The 19809-nt window shown below is 45.7% G+C and overlaps 1 protein-coding gene across 1 annotated transcript; it reads right to left on the reverse strand.

The window, feature by feature from the left end:
* Positions 1–2227: 2227 nt before the first annotated feature.
* Fam32a (family with sequence similarity 32 member A) lies at positions 2228–11327 on the reverse strand. The gene is given in 4 exon segments (XM_077105681.1): positions 2228–2422; positions 2791–2861; positions 2864–2909; positions 11223–11327. Coding segments are annotated over 4 exon segments (417 nt in total).
* Positions 11328–19809: the final 8482 nt, after the last annotated feature.

Below are 19809 nucleotides of genomic sequence, written 5' to 3' on the forward strand. Positions count from 1 at the left end.
CTGGAGTCTCTGTTTTTGACTTAAAAATGTAAGGGATGGGCTGGGGATATGGCTCATTTGGTAGAGTGCTTGCCTTGCATGCACAAGACCCTGGGTTCAATCCTCAGCACCAGGCGCGGGGCGGGGGTGGGGGGCGGGGGAATCCCGGGGGGGGGGGGGGGGAGTAAGCACCCCTGTGGAAAGGAATGCAGGCAGCCTTTGGCTGAGGGCAGCTTCCCAGCCAGCTAGGGAACAGGTCCTCGAGTCCAACAACAGTAAGGATCTGAATTCTGCGATACCCACCTTCATTTGAAACAGAACTCTGAGCTTCATGTGAGAACCAGCCTAGCTGACACCTTAATTTTAGCCTTGTGAGGTCCTGAGCAGAGAAAAGGCCATTCAAAACTGTGAGTTAATACCTGAGTTCATGGGATGTGTATCATTAGAAAATTAACTGCAATTTTCAAACACCACAGTAATTAATTATTCAGGTCAACCATCGGTGGATGCTCATATAGTACCACTGGGTTTTAGCTGGAGTTAGGGAGTGGAGGGTGTGAGGTGCCAGTTTGCATGGAGTTAGAAGAGGGTGGGAGGTGCCATGGTGAAGTTCACAAGTGTAGACCCCAATATGGTTTATAAAGTGTTGTCACGGTTTGTATTTAAGCCCAGTCAAGGACCTAGAAACAAATAACAAATGGCAATACACATATCCAGAAGTCAGGACATGCTTCGTGGAATATTTCAGGGGCTAAGTGCGTATTCCAGAATAAAAAAACATGGGGCCTGTGGTGGGAGAGGACAGAAGTCAAGATTGAATGTGGATAGGTTTCTGGCAGTTCCCTTGGGTGTTGACAACCTTGTAATAAAAGATTGTGTGTGGTATCTCTTGACTAGAGTCCTTTATTTGAGGTGGCTTGGGAATGGTAAATTATCTGGGCTCTGTGTTCCTGGGATCATGTATCACTTTTTAGGTGAATTTCATGACTGGTGCGTTCCTTGGCTGAAGGGCTGCCTTGTTTACGTGAAACAATGTAGAAATTACATATATGTGCAGTGTCACAGCAGGCAAACTCAGGCGAGCATTTGTCATAAGTGACTCCTTGCTATGTCACTGCTTCTCAGTTGTCTTTCCTTAACTGTTGGGAATAGAGTTAGAAGAAATGGCTTCATAGAGTGAATTGAAGGAATTAATTTCAGTTTTTACGAAGGTTACAGAGCCAAGATATCTTCCACCTCAAATGCTCAATTCTGGGTAGAAGTAGATGCAGGGGTGGGTATGGATATGCTGGATGTCAGGAACTGAGCAGTAGAGACAGTGCCCAGTCTTCATCATAGACAAGATTATCAAGGGGAAATTATGATGGCTATAGCTATAGGATGGATCGGACGAATACTTTCAATTCTGCATTTCTTGCTTCCTGAACTTCGGCTTCTCCTACTTTCTGTTTTACTCCCTACCCCCACCTTTTGTCCTTCTTTCTCTGTGTAGTAGCTTTCTTGGCTTGGATAGTTGGGTTTTGATTTCCAGAAAGTAAAGGATTTGGCCAGTGTCTTTAAGCATAAAAGAACAAGTATGCCTCCTTCTGACTGACCTCTGTGTATAAGTCTGACAGCATCACCAACTTTTTCATAATTGATATAGTCAAACCCTGCAAAGACAGTTTCTTATCAAACATTGAACCTACTGGTGCCTTGACCTTGACTTCCCACCCTCCAGAACCATGAGAAATAAATTTCTATTATTTATAAGTTACTTAGTCTCAGGTATTTTGTTATAGTAATGCTAAAGAAAAACTGGATAGACCAGCCAAACCCAAGCCAGAGAGAACTTGGTGGGGCAGGACTCCCAGGGTCTGGTGGGGGTCTAAGTGGGGGATATTAGCTTCTTAAGCTCTAGAGTCCGTCTCATCCAGGTGAGGATAACTGACTGGCCTGAGAGTGTTAGAGGCAACTCAGGGGTAAAAGCCTTCTTCCACAGAACTCACAGAAATGATGTTAGCCTCTGAGTAAATCCAGAACTTTCCATTTCAAACTAAAAAAGGGTATGTTCTATGTGCTACTGAAAAGCCAAAATTTAGTAAAAGAACAGTCTTAATAATCAAGTTCCAGAAGGAGGGGGACACAGCTTTGAAAAGCACCATTTCAGCAGAAGATGCATGGGCATGTGCAATAGAGTGTTGTCAGAAAATATCAAAGGGATCCAACATGGCTGCAGCTGACCCTTCTGCTTCATCTTGATGCTGCTCTAAGCCACAGTCAGGAGGCTTCTTGGTCCAGCTCCTTTGGGACTGTCATAGTGCTCTGCGAGCGTATCCAGGTGCCTGTCAAAGTCCTCCACTCTCTGCTTGTGGGTTTTGAAAGCTCTCCTCAGGATTCTTTTTATTTGCTGCTTCTCTCTCTCTTTTTTAAGGTGTTGGGGAAACTCAATATCCCATTTCTTCTTCTTTTTTTACCCTCCAGGTTTGGAGTTGCTTTATTCCTTTTTTGTTTGTTTGATCTTAGATACACATGACAGTAGGATATATTTTGACATACTGTACATACATGGGGTGCAACCTGTTGCAATTTTGATCTCATTCTAATGGTTAATCATGATGTGGCGTTACCCTGGTCATGTATTCATGATGAGTGTAGGATCGACGGGTCGGATTCATTCTGCTGACTTCCTGTTCCCACCCTCCTTCCCTTGTTCCCTTTGCCTAATCCAGTGAACTGCTGTTCTCCCTGTCCCTCCCTTGTTATGGGTCAGCATCCACACATCAGGGAGACCTCAGGCTTCCCTCCTGGTTGGGGTGGGCCAACCCAGACAGTGCTGTGTCTCGTCCTTGTTTTGTTGGTTCCCATTGCTTTCAGGAGTTTCATCTTTTCTTTGTCTTTTCCTCCTTCTGCTTGGTCATGGCAAGCTCTGAGACACCTTTCAGCTTCAGCTTCCAGTGTCGGCCTCCATGGTGCCCTCCTTCAGTTAGGTGGGTGGAGGGCCCTCCCTTCCTTCCTGAGGATTTTTCCTGGGCATGCAGCTTTAGATTGGCAGTTAATTTAATTTTTTTCCAGACATTGAATGTATCATGTTGCCCTCTTCTGAGCTTCATTTTGTTGCTGTTTAGAAGTCAGCCATCAGTCGACTTGTCACTCTGTTGAAGGGGCTTCTTATAAATATTTCTCTCTTTTTTTGAAATTTCCTATATTTATTGGCAGTGCCAAAGATCAAACCTGGGCCTTGCACAGGTGGGCCAGACTTCTACCCCTGAGCTACATCCGGCCTCTAAAATAATATTTAGAGTAAATTGTATGGATCCTATTTGAGCTTCACTGGGCTTCTTAAATTAGTTCGTGGATTAATCTCAGTCATCTGTTCTGGAAAATTCTTTGGCACTATTTTTCCAAATGTTTCCTCTACACCATTCTTTTCTCTTTTGTTTGGAGTCTAGTCACACATGTGACAGAACTTCTGTATTCCTTTTTTCCCCTTCTATTCTGAAGTCTGTTTTATTTTTTTCTGACCCATCTTTCATTTACTATTTCTCTTTAGCTCTAATTTCCTATTAATCCCATCTATTAGATTCTTATTATCATTTACTGGATTTCTCAATTCTAGAATTTGTTTGGTTTCCTTTCAGCTGTTCTCATGCCAAATATCTAAGTTTACAATGACACCAGGAATGATAGAATTAGAATATCTTCTAATTATTTATTTTATCCAAATTTATTCCAGCAGTCTCAGAATAACAATACCAATGCTACCATTGGTATTGTTACCACGTAATTTCAGGAAATTATGTTTCCTGAAAACTTTAAAGATTTTTCTTGCTGTTCCTTTTCCTTTTACAACATACCTATTAGGGGGATGTATGGTTAAATTATAGTGTTTAATGTCTCCTGGAATAATCCTTTTCTGTCTGGTTATTGCTAACAATAGATACCCAGTTAGGACCACTTATTTATTTTCAGTTTTAGGAATTGCCTTTTAATTTCCAGCTTAAAAAATAACTACTAAAATACATAAATGGTTTCAAAGAAAAATCAACAGAAATTGAAGATACATTGTAGTTCTGGGTCTTAATTTTCCTACTATATTTGCACATTTTGGAGAAGTCTCCTTTTATTTTTGTTAACAATCTCATCTTCATCTGTTCTAAAATCCTGGAGCGCTGGTATATCACCAGGCATTGGAAAAACACAACACAGTAGTTCAAACCTTTCTTTCTCTTTGGATGCAGTGCTTAGTCTGGGAACTCTGCCAGAACTAGGACAATGTTTTCTCCCTGAAAACAAATTATCATCTTCAAAGCACTAGAAAGTCAGAATCAATAAGATTTTAATTTTATTTCAACAAAATGTCCATTTTTTTTGAATTGTTAAATTTGGTCCTTACAAATGTTAAAAAAGAAAAAAGTCCTTGTAAAACCTTTGGAGGTCAGATTTTCTCATGCTACAAAAATTTCACATGCCATTCAGTCAATTGGGTGTTCATTATAGAAAAAACATTCAAATTCAAAGTTATTAAACATTTTAAATTCTTTTTTTGGTTTTCTTTTTAAAAAAATTTGTTCTAATCAATTATACATGACAGCAGAATGCTCTTTGATACATTGTACACAAATGAAGCATGATTTTTCACTTCTCTGGTTGTATACGAAGTACACTATTTGTGCAACATTACATGTACCTAGGGTAATGATGTCCATCTCATTTCACCATCTTTCCTATCCTTATCCCCCTCCCCTCCATTCCCTCCCCTTTACCCATTCCAAAGTTCCTCTACTTATCCCCCTCCCCCATTATGGATTAGCATCCACTTATCAGAGAAAACATTCAGCCTTTGGTTTATTTGGGATTGGCTTACTTCACTGAGCATGATATTCTCCAACTTCATCCATTTACCTGCAAATGCCATAATTTTATTCTGTTTTATTGCTGAGTAATATTTATTTGTGTGTATATACCATAATTTCTTTATCCATTCATCTATTTAAGGACATCTAGGTTGCTTCCACAGTTTAGCTATTGTGAATTGTGCTGCTATAAACATTGATGTGACTGTGTCACTGTTGTTTTTAAGTCCTTTGGGTATAAACTGAGGAATGGGATAGCTGGGTTAACTGGTGGTTCCATTCCACATTTTCTAAGCAATCTCCATACTTGCTTTCCAAATTGGTTGCACCAATTTGTAATCCCACCAGCAGTGTTTCAGTGTGCCTTTTCCCCCACATCCTCACCGACACTTATTGTTGTTTGTATTCTTGTTAGCTGCCATTCTGACTGCAGTGAGATGAAATCTTAGAGTAGTTTTGATTTGCATTTCTCTAATTGCTAGAGATGTTAAACATTTCAAAAATTCTTTCAAATTCTTTGCAGCAAAACAAAACAAACTTGTGTATAAAGTGGAATGTGAGTGCTTTTCATACAGTTGCAATTCTGTGAAGGTAACAGAGCTTCCCAGTTCCTGATTTGTCTTGGGTCTGTGACCCATCTTCTCTAGGGGAGGTGACTTAGTCCTTTTTATGATGCTATAACAAAATACCTAAGGCTGGGTATTTTAAAAAGGAAAGAGTCTTATTTATCTCAAAGTTTTAGAGGTTAAATCCAGAATGAACTTCCATTTCACTCTGGAAACTCATTACTGATGAGGGTCTCATGGCAGATGATATCATGGAGGAGATCATATGGAAAGATGGGAAGCAAGAGAAATTTTAGGGTTCAGGTCTTCTCTTTTCATTACAATTTTCTCTAATATAGTTCCTGTGAGAACTATATTAATCCTTTCCAAAAGTGATACCCCCACTTTCTTCCTAGATTGTCTCCACACTGCCCCACTGGGAACCAAGCTTCTAGCACATAACCCTGTTGGGGACATTCTCAACATCCAAACCACAGCTTCTTTTGTCCCTTTTTCAGCTAGCCTGTTGAAAGAGGTATCTGTCCCCTAAGCCCCTGGAATCTGGTGTCATCACACTGCTGTCCTGTGACTGTCCAGAACAAGGCCATGAAAGTCCTCCTCATGTCGCCATGAAAAAAAAATCCAATCCAACAGGCACTGCTGATCAGGCCTTCTTACTTGAAGATATTCTCTTTTGAACTCTCCAGGTGTCTTGGCCCCACTGCTGGTGACTCACGTTTTCATTGTTCTTCCACCTGAACTGCCCCCTCCCCTACTTCTAGAGCATCACCCAGTCTTGAGTCTACCCTGAAAGAATCAGCCAGGGTTCTGATATACTTTAAGGAAGGACACATTGAAGTCCTACCTCCTAGGAAAACAACCAGTCCCATGGGTAATGTGGATAGATAGCTCCAGGAGACCACAATGTGCCAATTAGAAGATGGCATTCGAGGAAAGGGATGGGAGCCGGTCAGAATAATCAGACCGGGAGGGCTGCTGGCACTGGAGCCAACCAGGAATCCATGAGGGAGGAGCTTGGTAGTCCTAGGTCAGACCCACAAAAAAAGTCGGAACCTATGACTCTCCACTCTCCCTTGGTCATGCCTCAGCTCAGAGCACAGCTGATGCCTAGGTCATATCACAGACCTCCTGGATTAGATCCTTCAAACTGCTCCCAAGAATCAGTCCCAAGTCTTCACTCAGGGATGTGGACCAGGCCATCTCCTCTTCCCCTCTCCTACCTCTTGTTCCTCCTTTACCAAGTACTGCCCCATTTGCCCCTGTTCCTGTCTGTTTCAACCACACCAACCTCCTTCTCATTGTAGGACCTTGGGACTTGCTCTTTCCCTGTGTAGAACCATTTCCACTAAATCTTTTCATGGTTGGATCCTTCTCAGCCTTCAGGACTCAGCTCGGATGCCCTCTCATCCCTCCTCTCTGCCAATGTCCAATTGGCTTCCCACATTGCTCTCTACCACATCACATGATTTCTTTTCTTCCAGAGAACTTGATATCATCTGAAAAAATTATGCCACATATTTATTCATATGGATGTTTTATTTTCTGTCTTCTCCATGAATTGTGAACTCCACAAAATCCATGACTCTGTTCTTGGTCACCTCTTGGTTCCCAGAGTGCAGCACAAAACCAGGCACAAAATAGGTGCAAAATCAGGATAAATGGGATGAATAAGTAAATTCCACTGTTGACAATTATGGGACCCATCTGTCGGTCACATTGGGAATTAGCAGCCAGTTTCAGATGCCCACCCAGTTTGTATTCATGAGGCTAATCTTGAGTTCAATTTGAGAAAGGAAAAGCAAATATCTGAATATTTACCTCCTTTACTCCCCAAGTCAATCAGAAGGTGGGGGACAGTCCAGGAAACACCCTCTACATTCTTTGAACCAATCAGAAGCACAGTCTGAAAGAAAAACCTTGGAACTCCTCCCTCATATATGAGGAACCATTTATAATGCTGATGGGAATGCCCCATCAACAGCAGAGTGGAAAGATGGTGGGTGGCTCAAGCCTATAATCCCAGCAGCTCAGGAGGCTGAGACAGGAGGATTGTGAGTTCAAAGCCAGCCTCAGCAAAGGTGAGACTCTACGCAACAGAGTGAGACCTTGTCTCTAAATAAAATACAAAATAGGGCTGGGGATGTGGCTCAGTGGTCGAGTGCCCCTGAGTTCAATCCCTGGCACCCGCCTCACCTACCCCCTCCCCCCAAAAATAGTAGAGTGGACTTTAAATAAGGCCATCCCACTCCTCAGGGCCTCAGCTGTCCCCCTCCCACAGGCTGCTGGAGACCTTCTCTCTGCTGGTCTGTCCACGGCCCGTCTGAAGTGTCTAACTGCAGCTCCCTGGCCTCTGTAGGCCTCGTCAGCCTATCAGATGTCGTCTGTGCAGCTCCCAGTGGACACTCCCGTAGAAGGCCTCCTGCCTCTGTCCGTCGTATCCAGCTATGGCTTCTCTGACACGGTGAAGCATAACCCCTTGTCCCTGCACCCAAAAAGGATCCTCCGCTTGTTGTCCACCCCAGGGATTCCCCTTTGTCCTCTAACCCATTCCCTTTCTCCTCTGCCTTTCCTTTCCAGGGCCCCAGCCTTCTCCCCGAGATCCCCCTTGGCCCTCCATCCATCACCTACCAGTTTCTCAGAGGGGCACTCCCCATTTGCTTCCCCTTCCCTCCAGGGACCTCCCCAGCACCTCCCACCATTCACCATCATTTTTCTTCCTTGGACTCCATTTTTACGTCACTGTGCCCTTTGTCTCCATCTCCCAGAGCCACTCCTCCCTCCTTGCTCTCCTTTTCCTGGGGCCTGCTCCAATCCTTATCCCTACCCTGACCTTAGGTTTCTACCCAGGGAGGCTCCTTATGCCTTCCCTTCTGCTCTACCCCAACCAGGGACCCCTCTCTGCCCTGGCTCAACTCCTTCATCGGTATTCCTTCCCGAGGATACTCCTACTAACTTGCCTCCCCATCCTGCAGACCTGGGATGCCGACAGCCGTGGAGAAAGGAATTCCAACCTGACCTTGGCCATGGGCATCCTAAGTGTCATCCTGGGATTGCTGTTTATGTTCTTCATTTCCTCTATCCATTTTACCTGGTGACACATGCCTCCACAGTCCTGAAGACCCCAACAACGACCTGGCCTCCTCTCCCTCAGAGTGTTAGGGGTGGTGGGACCTCCTTGTTCCCCTCAGGCCCTTGGGACTCCAGATGCTCAGGCTCTGACTCTGCCCCTGAGACAGACTCCCCTCCACTGGATTTCAGAGAGAATAATCATAGAAGGCGATTTCTGCCTTCTGACTGATCTTTTATTTTCCACGTGTGAGTTCCCCCAGGGCTCATTGATTCATTCAGTGAACATCTACGAACACCAAGACCAAGCCCAGTGGTCAGCATGAAGCTCTTAGAGGGGCCTTGGTCCTTCCATCCTCTCTTGTTCATTCCTCTTGTCCAGTTGTTTTCAAATTTCATTTTGCACCAGAATATGTGAAGGTTTGTAAAATGTGATGGATGGGCATCACCACCAGAATTTCATATTCAATAGGTCTGGGGTAGGGCCAAGAATTCCTATCTCTAACAGATTCCTGGTCCAAAGACCATAATTAGAAAACCACTGTTGAAGAGGATTCTTCCCCTGGGAGTCCTAGCTCATGGCTTTCTCTATCAAGTCCGGTCATTCCTCAGTGCCTTACCAATGTCTTACCTCTGCATCTCTTCCATCCATAGATTTTTACTGATCAGAGCTGGAAGGTTGAAGGTCTTAGCCATGGCTCTTTCTCACCGCCAGTAGTCTCCCAGAGCCAACGCCATATGGACACAGACACACTTCCCTTCCATCTCCATAGGCCAGGAGTGCTATCAAGAAGAACAAATGGGGGGCTGCGGTTGTGGCCCGGTGGCAGAGCACTAGCCTAGCATATGTGAGGCACTGGGTTTGATTCTCAGCACCACATAAAAATAAATGAATCAAACAAAGGTCCATCAACATCTAAAAAATAATAAAAAAAAACGAACAAATGGGCACAATTGGGAGATTTTCAGTATGGGCCACTTGACTATGTCTCAAATTGTGGTTGCTTCCCTCATCATCTTACATATTTCCACTTTTTTTTTGCTTGTTGATCTGCCAAAACCAAGGAAACACTCTACCACAAACTTTTTTAGCCCGGAACCACCAGCAGAGAGAATCTTCAGCCATTTAATCTAATTCTTCAAGATGAACACGGACACTTTGCTCACTTGTGCTGGGTCTCCTTAGTCCCACACAGGGGTTGATTAAAAGGAAATATTGAAATCATTCCAAATGAAAAAATCTAAGGAAGACCTGATGGTTCGGAGGCACACTCTGAAATCCAGGGTGCGGGGTGTGCCGGCGCAGTACCACCATGACATCCAGCTACAACGCCTGGGTTTCTGTTCTCTTCTCTCCAACCTCCTGTATCCCACCTCGACCTTTGCCCTCGCTATTCCCCATGCCTAGAACCCTCTCCCAGGATCTCCTGTTGGTGGGCTCCTCTTGTACTTCCAGTCTTGCTGAGAGCCAGGCGGAGTCTGTATGGCCCCTGGCATTTTGCCAACAGTATTGATTGACAGGCGAGGCATGACTATCCGCCTTGGCTGCTACTTTTGAGTTCTCCAGCTACTTCGGAGTTCTCCTGGAGATTCCTGGGGATTCCCCGAGAGTGCCCATTGGTTGGGGAAGTGCAGGAGGAGGGATTTCCGGGAGAGATATTCCCGGCTGCGGGTTCCTGGACCAGCCGCTGTAGGGTTCGGGAGAATTCCCAGGGAGCATGTGTGAAGTGTTTTCTTGCAGTTCAAAAATAAAGTTTGTTCCTGCTTCAGTGGCTCCTGATTTGTGCCCAGCCAGACTGCGGCACAGTCTCAACTCAAATGTTCCCCTCTCCGAGGCCTTTCTTGCACATCCTACCCCACTCCCAGCCACTTGTAGTACTCTGGAGTCCTCCACAGCCCTCCTCATGTCCCCTCCTTGCCCTTAGTTCACAATCAAATAATTTCATTTGTTTATATGAGTGTTTTTTCTCTTTCTTTCTGGGTTATGAATTCAGCAGAATCATGGTCCTGTTTGCCAGACCACGTGGCCCTCCGAGTACATCCCACACCTAAAACACAATGAACTCCAAAGAAGAGAGCAATACATCTGCCCACTACATAGTAGTCTGGAAGCAAGACCCGCACACTACATAGTGAACCAATCACCTGTTTAAACTGGGAACAATGGCAACAAGAAGGGCAATTCACTGTCACCCAGTTCCCTTATTCACTGACTCAATCACTGGGGCATCAAGAAAGACGTTAGACTGGGAAATGCCGCTTCTGTACATTGAGCCAATCAGAAGCCATATTTAAGCACTGGAGGCCCGCCCATCACCCAGTAGCCAATCACAATGAAGTAGAGGTCAGTAGTGAGGCCACACCCTGGGACTCCACTCTCCAAGGCGCCTCCTGACCTGAGGAGCCAGGGAAGTCCTAGGGTCATTGGATAGGTGGGTGATGGGTTATCAGCGGAGCAGGAGAATTTGAGTGTGTGTCCGTCTCGGGTGGCAAAGTGCAGCAGTTAGAGGGAGGGCAGGGGGTTATGGGGTGAGGCAGGCACTGGTTAGGAGAGGCTAGAGGAAGGCTGTGGGGCTCACAAGACTGTTTTATGGGAACTCGGAGGTGTGGTTGGCTTTGGCTTGGGACCCTGCCTTCTTGGCTTGGGGCACTGTTTATTTTTACTAGCCTCAGGGGCTGATTTGGCAGGTCTTCATTTCTTGGGAAACTCGGGTGACTCCTCTCCTGACTCCATTACCCTGTCTGCAGATTCCACTCATCCAACATCTCCTCAGACCGGGTCCATGGCCACTGTAACTAGACCCAGGGACCCCGAAGCCCAGATTATCTCGAAGAAGACCAGGCAGATAGAGCCATCCCAGCCATCCCAGCCATCCGTCATGTCATCTGTGCCTCCCCCGCAAAACGATTATTTGTGTCTCTCTATCATATCCTTCTTTTTCTTCATCTTGCTGGCAGTCCCAGCCCTGTTTTTCTCCATTAAGGTGGGCACTACCCAGCGCCCATCAGATTTCCTTGTCCCCACACCGACATCCTCGTTCACCTCTTTCTTCACCCACCATGTTCCTAGGGACTTGTCCTTCCCTCTTGACCATGTGGGTGCCCTTACTGATCCCCAGGATGCTCCCCAGCTGCTCCAACTCCTGCCCAAATCCACTCTCTCCTCCTGCCCCCTTGACTACCTGCTTTCTCCCCTGGGGGACTAAACCCCTCCCTGATCTCCATTCCTGATCTTGAACTTGCGCCCTATACCCAGGAATGCCATTCCCTCATCTCTTTTCCTCTTGGAAACACTCCCACTAGCTTGCCTTCACCCCTACAGACCCGGGATGCCAACCACCTTGGGAATCACAGAAAAGCAAAGAGAAATTCCAGACTGGCCTTGGGCTTCGGCATCTCAAGCATTGTGATGGGCACCACTTTGTTGATTTGCACTACTGCAATTGAAGTTATGAAACGTAAAGTATGAGATCATCCTGAAAGTCTGCTTTCCATCAGTGAGGTGTAGGGACTGCTCCCCCTGGAGCCTTTGACCTTGGATGCTACCTGTGCTAAAGGAAATCTGTTCAGCAGCATTTTTAAGAGCAATAAAGTTTATGAGGAGGTTTCTGCTTTCCCACTCATTTGCTCTAGGTTTGCGCACACAAGTTCACGCAGCCCTGTAGTTCCACTTTGCCAAGAACCACGGGGTTCACCCATGTATTCAATTCACACTTATTGGGTAACTGTGCCAGGCACTGTTTTAAGTCTCAGTGGTTCAGTGCTGAGTCAGACAGATGAGGTTTTTGTCTCCTTGAAACTTACATTATAGTCAGATCCATGAATAGAATTCCAAAGGAATAGAATAGAAGACACTGAGCAAATCCACATAAATAGTTATCTGATACTGCCATAGTCTGGCTGGGCTAAATAACTGAGAGGTGACAAGTAACTTGAAGGTTGAAGCGGGAACTACTTTATTGCGAGTGAACTCAGCAGGAACTGAGTGAGAACTCAAAGTAGCGGGCACCCAAGGTAGCAGGAGCCGCTTTATTGTGGGACAGCAGAGGTATATATACCCAGCTGATTACACACAGCTTGACTCAGTTAACATCATCTAGATACAGCAGTAAGCCAATAAGGAATCCTCACCATCTTAATGGCTCGCTGGCGTTGCTTCACAAACCACTCCTCCTGGCAAGCTGCCAGGCGCCATCTTGACTTGTTTTACATCCCCAACATGATACCACACAAAGGTGCCAAAAACATACATTGGAGAAAGGATAGTCTTTTAAACAAGTGATGCTGTGAAAATTGGATATCTAAATAGAGAAGAATGAAGGTGAACCCCTACCTCTCACCCTGCACAAAAGTCAAAGTGCATTAAAGACCTAGGAAATAGACTAGAGACTCTGTAACTACTAACATTCCATCATTCTGACACAGGACCCCTTAACAAAACCCCTAAATCTCAAAAAATGAAACTAAAAACAACAGGTGGGATGCCATCAAACTAAAAAGCTTCTCCACAGCCAAGGAAATGAGTGTGAAGAGAAAGCCTACCGAAGGGAAACCATCTTTGCCATCTGCTCCTGGGGCATTAACATCCAGAACATACAAAGAACCCAAAAATCTTAGCACCATAAAAGCAAATAACCCAATTCAAAAATAGGCAAAAGAACTAAACAGATACTTCTCAAAAGGAATATAATGGCCAACAGCTACATGAAAAAATGTTCAACACCTCTGGCAATTAGGGAAACGAAAATCAAAACCACATTGAGGTTTCATCTCATTCCAAACAGAATTCAGTAGATTAATGGATAAATTATTTTATAAATAAGTAGAATTGCCCAATTATGTTACTTGCTGGGAAATGGATAGAACTGGGGACTATGATGCTAAGTGAAATAAGCCAGACTAGAAGGTCACAGGCCAAAGGTTTTCTGTGATATGTGGAAGCTAGTTTAAAGCTTGGCGGGGGAGAAGAGAGAGAAAAAGAAAATAAGTGGAGGTGGGGGAGTCCATAAAAATAAAACAAAGATCAGGGAAGTAGAAGAAGGGGGTTGAGGGGAAGGAAGGAGAGACGGGATGAGGGGAAAACAGTGGAAGGAATCTGACCTAGCTTTCCGATGTACATGTATGAATACAATACAATGAACCTCACCATTATGTATATCCACAAAACACAATTGTTTTTTTAAAAAAGTAAATAAATAGATCAGTAGAGGAAAGGGAACAGGGAGAGGGAGGGTGAGGATAAGGGTAAGTACTGGGTACTTAATTGGAGCAAATTATATTCCACGTATTGATAACTCTGTCAAAATAAATCCTAATGTTATGTATAGCTATGTTATGATGAAAGAAACTTATGATACAAGGGCTGAAGCTTAATGGTAGAGTGCTTGCCTAGCATGCATACAGTCCTGGGTTCAATCCCAGAAATGCAAAAAAAAAATGCTCTCACATTATATTGAGAAGACACAGAAAAAAAGGAATAAAATGGAAAGTCGGAAGATAGTTCTAGATCTAACACCAACAGAAATTTCTTCAGCAATAAGACTGTTATTTCATCTGCTTTGTCCCACATGGCAGCTACTAGCCAAATGTGACTCTTGATGCTTGTAATGTGGCAACTGAAGAGCTTAATCTTTTATTTTATTTAATTATAATTCAATTGAATTTGCCACATGTGGTTAGTAGCTACCATACTGGACAGCCCTGTTCTAGGTAGTGGTCAATGTCATGAAAGGAAAGAATGAACTTGGGAGAGTTGGAAGAAAGACATAGGACCGAGTCGCTGGGGACCTAATAGCTGGACTGTGACCTGAAGTGAAAAAAACAGCCCTAGAAAAATCTGGGAAGAGGAGAAAAGAGGAGGGGAGTGAAACTGGGGGGTGGTGAATGGGGACTGAAGTCAAATTCCATGCACGTGTGATTTTGTCAAAATGAACCCGACTACTCTGTGTGACTATCATGCTCTAGTGAAAATCATCTGAGAGAAGAGAGAGTTCCAAACAGAACAAGTTCAAAGAGGAACAGTGAGTCTCCAAGGAAGGAATGAATCTGCGAAGAGAAAGAAAATCAGTGGACTGGAGCCGAACAAAGAATATTAACAAAGAGCAGGCAGGAGAGGGATCACCAGAGCCCTGAAGGGCAAAGGAAAAAGGTTGAATTTTGAGCATGAAGGGATATTATCTGGGGCATCAAACAGAGAAAACACAGGTTCTGATTTTTCTTGAAAAAACAAATGAATTCTATGTTCTTTTTTTGGTGAGGGTTACTAGGAATTGAACCTAGTGATGCTTAACCATTGAGTCACATCCTCTGCCCTTTTTAATATTTTATTTTGAGACAGCATCTCATTCAGTTGCTGAGGCTGGCTTTGAGCTCACAATCCTCCTGCCTTAGCCTCCAGAACTGCTGGTATTATAGGTATGCACCACTGTGCTCAGTGAGTTCAAGGTTCCAATTAGATGTAGTCTTTTTCTAAATAGTAGCTAAGGTGAAAAGATAAACTAAGGAATTCGTGTTGTTTAAAGACAACAAAAAACTGTGGATGCAAGGAAGTCCAAAGGAGCTAAATTCTAGGGAATAAATATCCAGGCCTAAGTGGAGAGGGGTGAGGCCTGAGCATATCTGCGGCTTCTGAGGAAGGGCAGGGAGAACTGTGTGGCTGGAATGAAAGGAACCAGGGGCAGTGGGCGGGGCTGAGCTCAGGGAGGTGATGCCACAGGGCCAGCTCACTGGGGCTTTGCGTGCCAGGTGAGGACTTCACTTGTAGCTGGAGTGAGGTGCAGCTGGCTGAGCCCAGAGGGCTCTGATCTGAGTTGGGGGTTCCCAAGCTCCTTCTGACTAAGTTTGAGGAGCAGATTGTGGAGAGGGTGGAGGCTGCTGGGATGTGCAGGCAGATGTGCAGGCAGAGGGAGAGGCCGGGCCAAGGTGGGAGTAGGGAAGAAGGGAGAGAGAGAGAGAACTGGATTCTGGATAAGACCTTAAGGTCCCAGAACAAGGAACCTGGCAATTTCCTGAGTGAGTAAAGGACTTGGCACCCAGGCCGGGGACAGTTGACTTTCCTATCTGGACAAAGGAGGGAGAAGGGAGAGGTGCAGAGGACCTGGCTGACTCCCGCAGTCAGACTGGGACCCACAGCTTTCCCCAGGGCCTGGCCTGAAGATGAGGGAGAAGCAAGGTCCCTTCCTTCCCAGTCCCTAGCTCAACCCTCCTAGGGTCTGGAGGTAGAGGGAGGGTGACCTGCCCAGGAGGTGAAGGACATTGCAGAGTCCACTATCTTATCAGGGAGACGCAAACAGGTACCAAAAGTCACGGTCACAGTGAGGTCCTTTACTTGGCAAACAGTCCCTGGGGCCAGGCTGGGAAATGCATACAGTGGTGACTGTGGAATTCTGGATCCTAGCCTCCTGGGGCCCAGAGTGGAGAAGAAAGAGCAGCAGATTGTGACAGCACAGGGTGGTCAGGGCTAGGATGGAGGAAAGTCAGACAGAGAGGACAAGGCTGGGAGAGGAAGCCAGGGAAGTGCTGGACTCATCCTGGTGCTTGGACCAAGATGGTTTCTTGGAGGAAGGAGCCTCTGGGCCTGACCCAAAAGATGAGCAGTTGAACATGGGGAAGAGGTGCAGGGTGGCTTCTAGCAGAGGAAACTGCCTGTGATCCTGAAATGATCAGTTTGAAAAACAGAAGGTGTGAGCAGGCTGAGTCCTCAAGCCTGAAAGGAAAAATGGCACTTGGGAAGAAGGAGGGACAGCGGGGGGTCTAATCCCCCAGGCCCTGGAGGACACTGAGTCCTGGACAGTGTGTATGGATGGGGTTCCAGGAAAGTCTTATTCAAATTCCCCTTAAAAAAAAAAAAAAAAAAACTTAATGATCCCCATCTGATTAATAGTCCATCCCCTGACTCTTCTTTCTAAAGAAAAAAAAAAAATTTTTTTTTTCTCAATTCTGACCATTATTCTCAAAAAAGCCTCCAATTGATCTCTGCACCCCAGGCTCAGAAAAATCTTGCACTATTGAGCTACTTGGATCATGTCTCCCTTGACACATTCTTGTGAGAAGTCTTTGCCCTTGGAGTTGCCCACCAGCCTGAAATGGCAGTGCTCAGTCCACCTGGGCTATGGTAAAGTCCATTAGGGTGCCAAGGTTATGGGGACCATTCCCAGATTCCACCTGGGGCAGAGCCTCTGTGCTCGCCTCCCTGAGATGGGGATCAGTTTTACCCGGACACAGGTTAGAAGAATAAAATGCACGAGCAAAATCCCCCACCCCAAAGACAGAACTTAAGTCCCATCTGAAGGCAATCAGGGAAGCCCTGGGAAGATTTACCATCCACATGGCTGGGAACTGCAGTCAGAATTGACAAAGCCATGGCGCTAGTACAGGGTCAGACTGAGCCAGGCCTTGCCATTAGGTGGTTGGGTGTGGGAAGGCCGGGTGCTGGGGGAGATTGTGAGGGCTGGGGCAGTGGCTTGTGGAATCAGGCTCAGACAGTGGCTGTGTGGATTCAGACCCAGGAATCCAGATGTCTTCCTTGCTCTAGATGGTTTAAAGACTCAAAGATGAGGCACGTCCTGACACGATGCTCTCAGAAGGGTATAGATCATTTGTGTTCCTGCCCAAAGTGAACGACCTGAATGTCATCAGGAAAATCCATCAGCAAACTCAAACTGAAGGAAAAATCTACAAAATAACTAATAGGGTTCCAAAATGCCAAGGTCACGAAAGCAAGGAGCCTGAGGAAATGTCACAGAGCAGAGGAGACCAAGGGAACATGATCATTAAATACAAGCAGTGATCGGGGCTTGTATCCTGGGCTAGGAAAGGAACATTAATAGGAAAACTCAAATTCTCTAATCTAGTTAATAGTGTCTTATCAATGTTAGTTTCCTGAATTTGTTCATTAGAGTGTGATTATATAAGAGAATGTCCTTATTCACAGGAGACACATACACATGTATGGAGAAAACATCCTGTCTCTGTCTCACAAATTATTCAGCAAAACAACAACAACAACAACAACAAAAATCAACACCTTTAAATCTATCCATCCATCCATTCATCCATCTATCTGGCACAAATATAGCAAATCATTAAATTTGGGTGAAGGATCAGAATGTGTTTATTTACTATCTTTGTAACTTGTGGATTGAAATAAAGTAAAAAATTGAAATTTACAGTAACAAAATAAAAATAAGAAGTGAGAACGAAGAGAAAACAGATGAAGCAAAGATCCCGAGGGACAGCCCAGGTTTGGCAGAAGCTGTCTGCGCCCAGTGATGGCTCCTCAGTCTCACCAATTAGAACTTGGTGAGATTCCCCGATTTATGCAGATAGGATCTGTGCAGCTGCCCCAGGTCCTGGGAATTTTGGGGACAGCGGCTGGTAGGTCAAAGATAGAGGGACCAGAGACAGTATGGAGCACCTGAGGAGTTCCCAAAGACGGAGAATTCCTGAAGACCTTCCCAGCACTGCAGATTGGCTAGCGGATATTCCTAGGCATCAGTGAGCTTGATCCTGTTCAGCTCTGAACAATGTTTATTGAGCACCTACTGTATATCTGAGGGGGAAATGTTCTGGGACTGGGTATACAGCAATACAAGCAAGTCATTGTCTTCCTTCTGGTGGGCCAGGCGAATGCCAAGCAAGTGAAAATAAAATACAATGTCGGTTAGAACAGGAGGTGTGGATAAAGTCAGGGTAAGGGATGAAGGTGAAGGGAGTGAAGGTGTTACAGGGTGGACCCTTGGCCCAGGTGACACTTGCATGGAGGCCTGAAGGAGGTGGGAAAGAGCCTTGCAGATATCTCAGGAAGAGGGTGCCCAGCAGATGGAGCTGTGAGTGCCAAGGTCCCGAAGCAGGAACGTCCTTGGTCTGTCTGTACAAGGCACAGCAAAGAGGCTACTGCCTGTGTGACTGTCCTGGAGACTGAGGCCGGGAACTGATGTGGAGTCAGATCTTGCGGGAATTGGGCTGGGGGTGGGGCTCAGTGGTAGAGCGCCTGCTTAGCATGTGTGAGGGCCCTGGGTTTGATCCTGGCACCATACAACAACAAACAAACAAGTAAATAATATAAAGTTATACAAAAGTTAAATCTTACAGGAATGATTGTGGATTTGACTCTGAGCAAGAAGGGACACCGTTAAGGGTTGTAAGCAGAGGAGCGACACCAGCTGTTTGACACACATGGCTCAGAGATGAAGCTCAGGGCACCCATGGTCTCACCGCAGTGGTAGTTGGGGACTGCACCCCATCTACTCCTCTCTTGGGGTTTTCTATAGCAGGCTGGGCATGAGCAGTGGGGTGGGTGTGGGGAGGAGCTCAGGCTGCCCAACAGCTTCGACTTTCCCAGGTGACCTGCTCCAGATGAGAAGGACATTGCCAAGGCAATTATCTAATCAGCTCACTCTCACCTGCCCCAGGGACATGCCCACTCCCTGGGCCAAACATGACCATACAGAGACCCCAGCATTCTACCAGCCCAGCCCCTCACTACTGCCCCCAGAGGTCCCTACCTGGGGGATTTGGACTTTTTGGTACTTGGAACTGGGCACCAAACACCGAGTTTAGGCCAGGATGCTTGGACACATCCTCTCCCCATTTTTCACCTTGGTTCCTCCTTCTGGCAGGGTGGGGTGGAGACAGGGGAATGGTTAAGATCCCTGATTGCTATAGCTGGTGGTGTAGAGTGCCTCGGAGACCCTCTTTGAACCTCTTAAAGACTCAGTTTCCCCCTCTGCACAATGGGAATGAGAGAGTCCCTTCACAGGGGTTTGTTGCAAGAACCTGTGAGGTCACACGTGTGCAGAACCTAGCACATTCTTGGGGCTACCTGTGTGATGTTTGGTGTCTTGTTGGTGGTGCCACGTAAGAGGCTCTGGGGCCAGAAGTGGACTGGAATCCTTAGGCATGTCAACCTTATACAAAATCCTACCTGTCTAGGCCTCGGTTTCCTCATCTGTACAACGAGCTCATGAGAGAACAGAACTTTGCAGGGCTGTTGTGAGAAGCTAAGGAGACCATTTGAGTAAACCACACAGGGCAGGGCCAGCCCATAATAAGTCCTCAGTAAGTGACAGACATTATAGAGACTATTATGGGCATCCTTCCTGCAGGTGACCAGGCCTGCAAGAGGACACTGCACCTGACCTATCTGGTTCTGAGTCTTGACTTTATCATGCCCTCTCTTGGGGACTGTGGGAAAGTGGCTTGACCCCTCTGTGCTTCAGGGTGTCCCCCTCTTTGAGTTGTTGGAAGGTTAAATAAGTCCTCACACGTAAGCTTGCCCCACAGTGCCTGAAACACGTCACTGCATGTTTGTTCTCTTTATTGTCATTGCTGTGGTTTTCCCTGTGATTCCTGATCGGCGTGAG

Source organism: Callospermophilus lateralis, chromosome 18, assembly GCF_048772815.1.
Source record: "Callospermophilus lateralis isolate mCalLat2 chromosome 18, mCalLat2.hap1, whole genome shotgun sequence".
NCBI lineage: Eukaryota > Metazoa > Chordata > Mammalia > Rodentia > Sciuridae > Callospermophilus > Callospermophilus lateralis.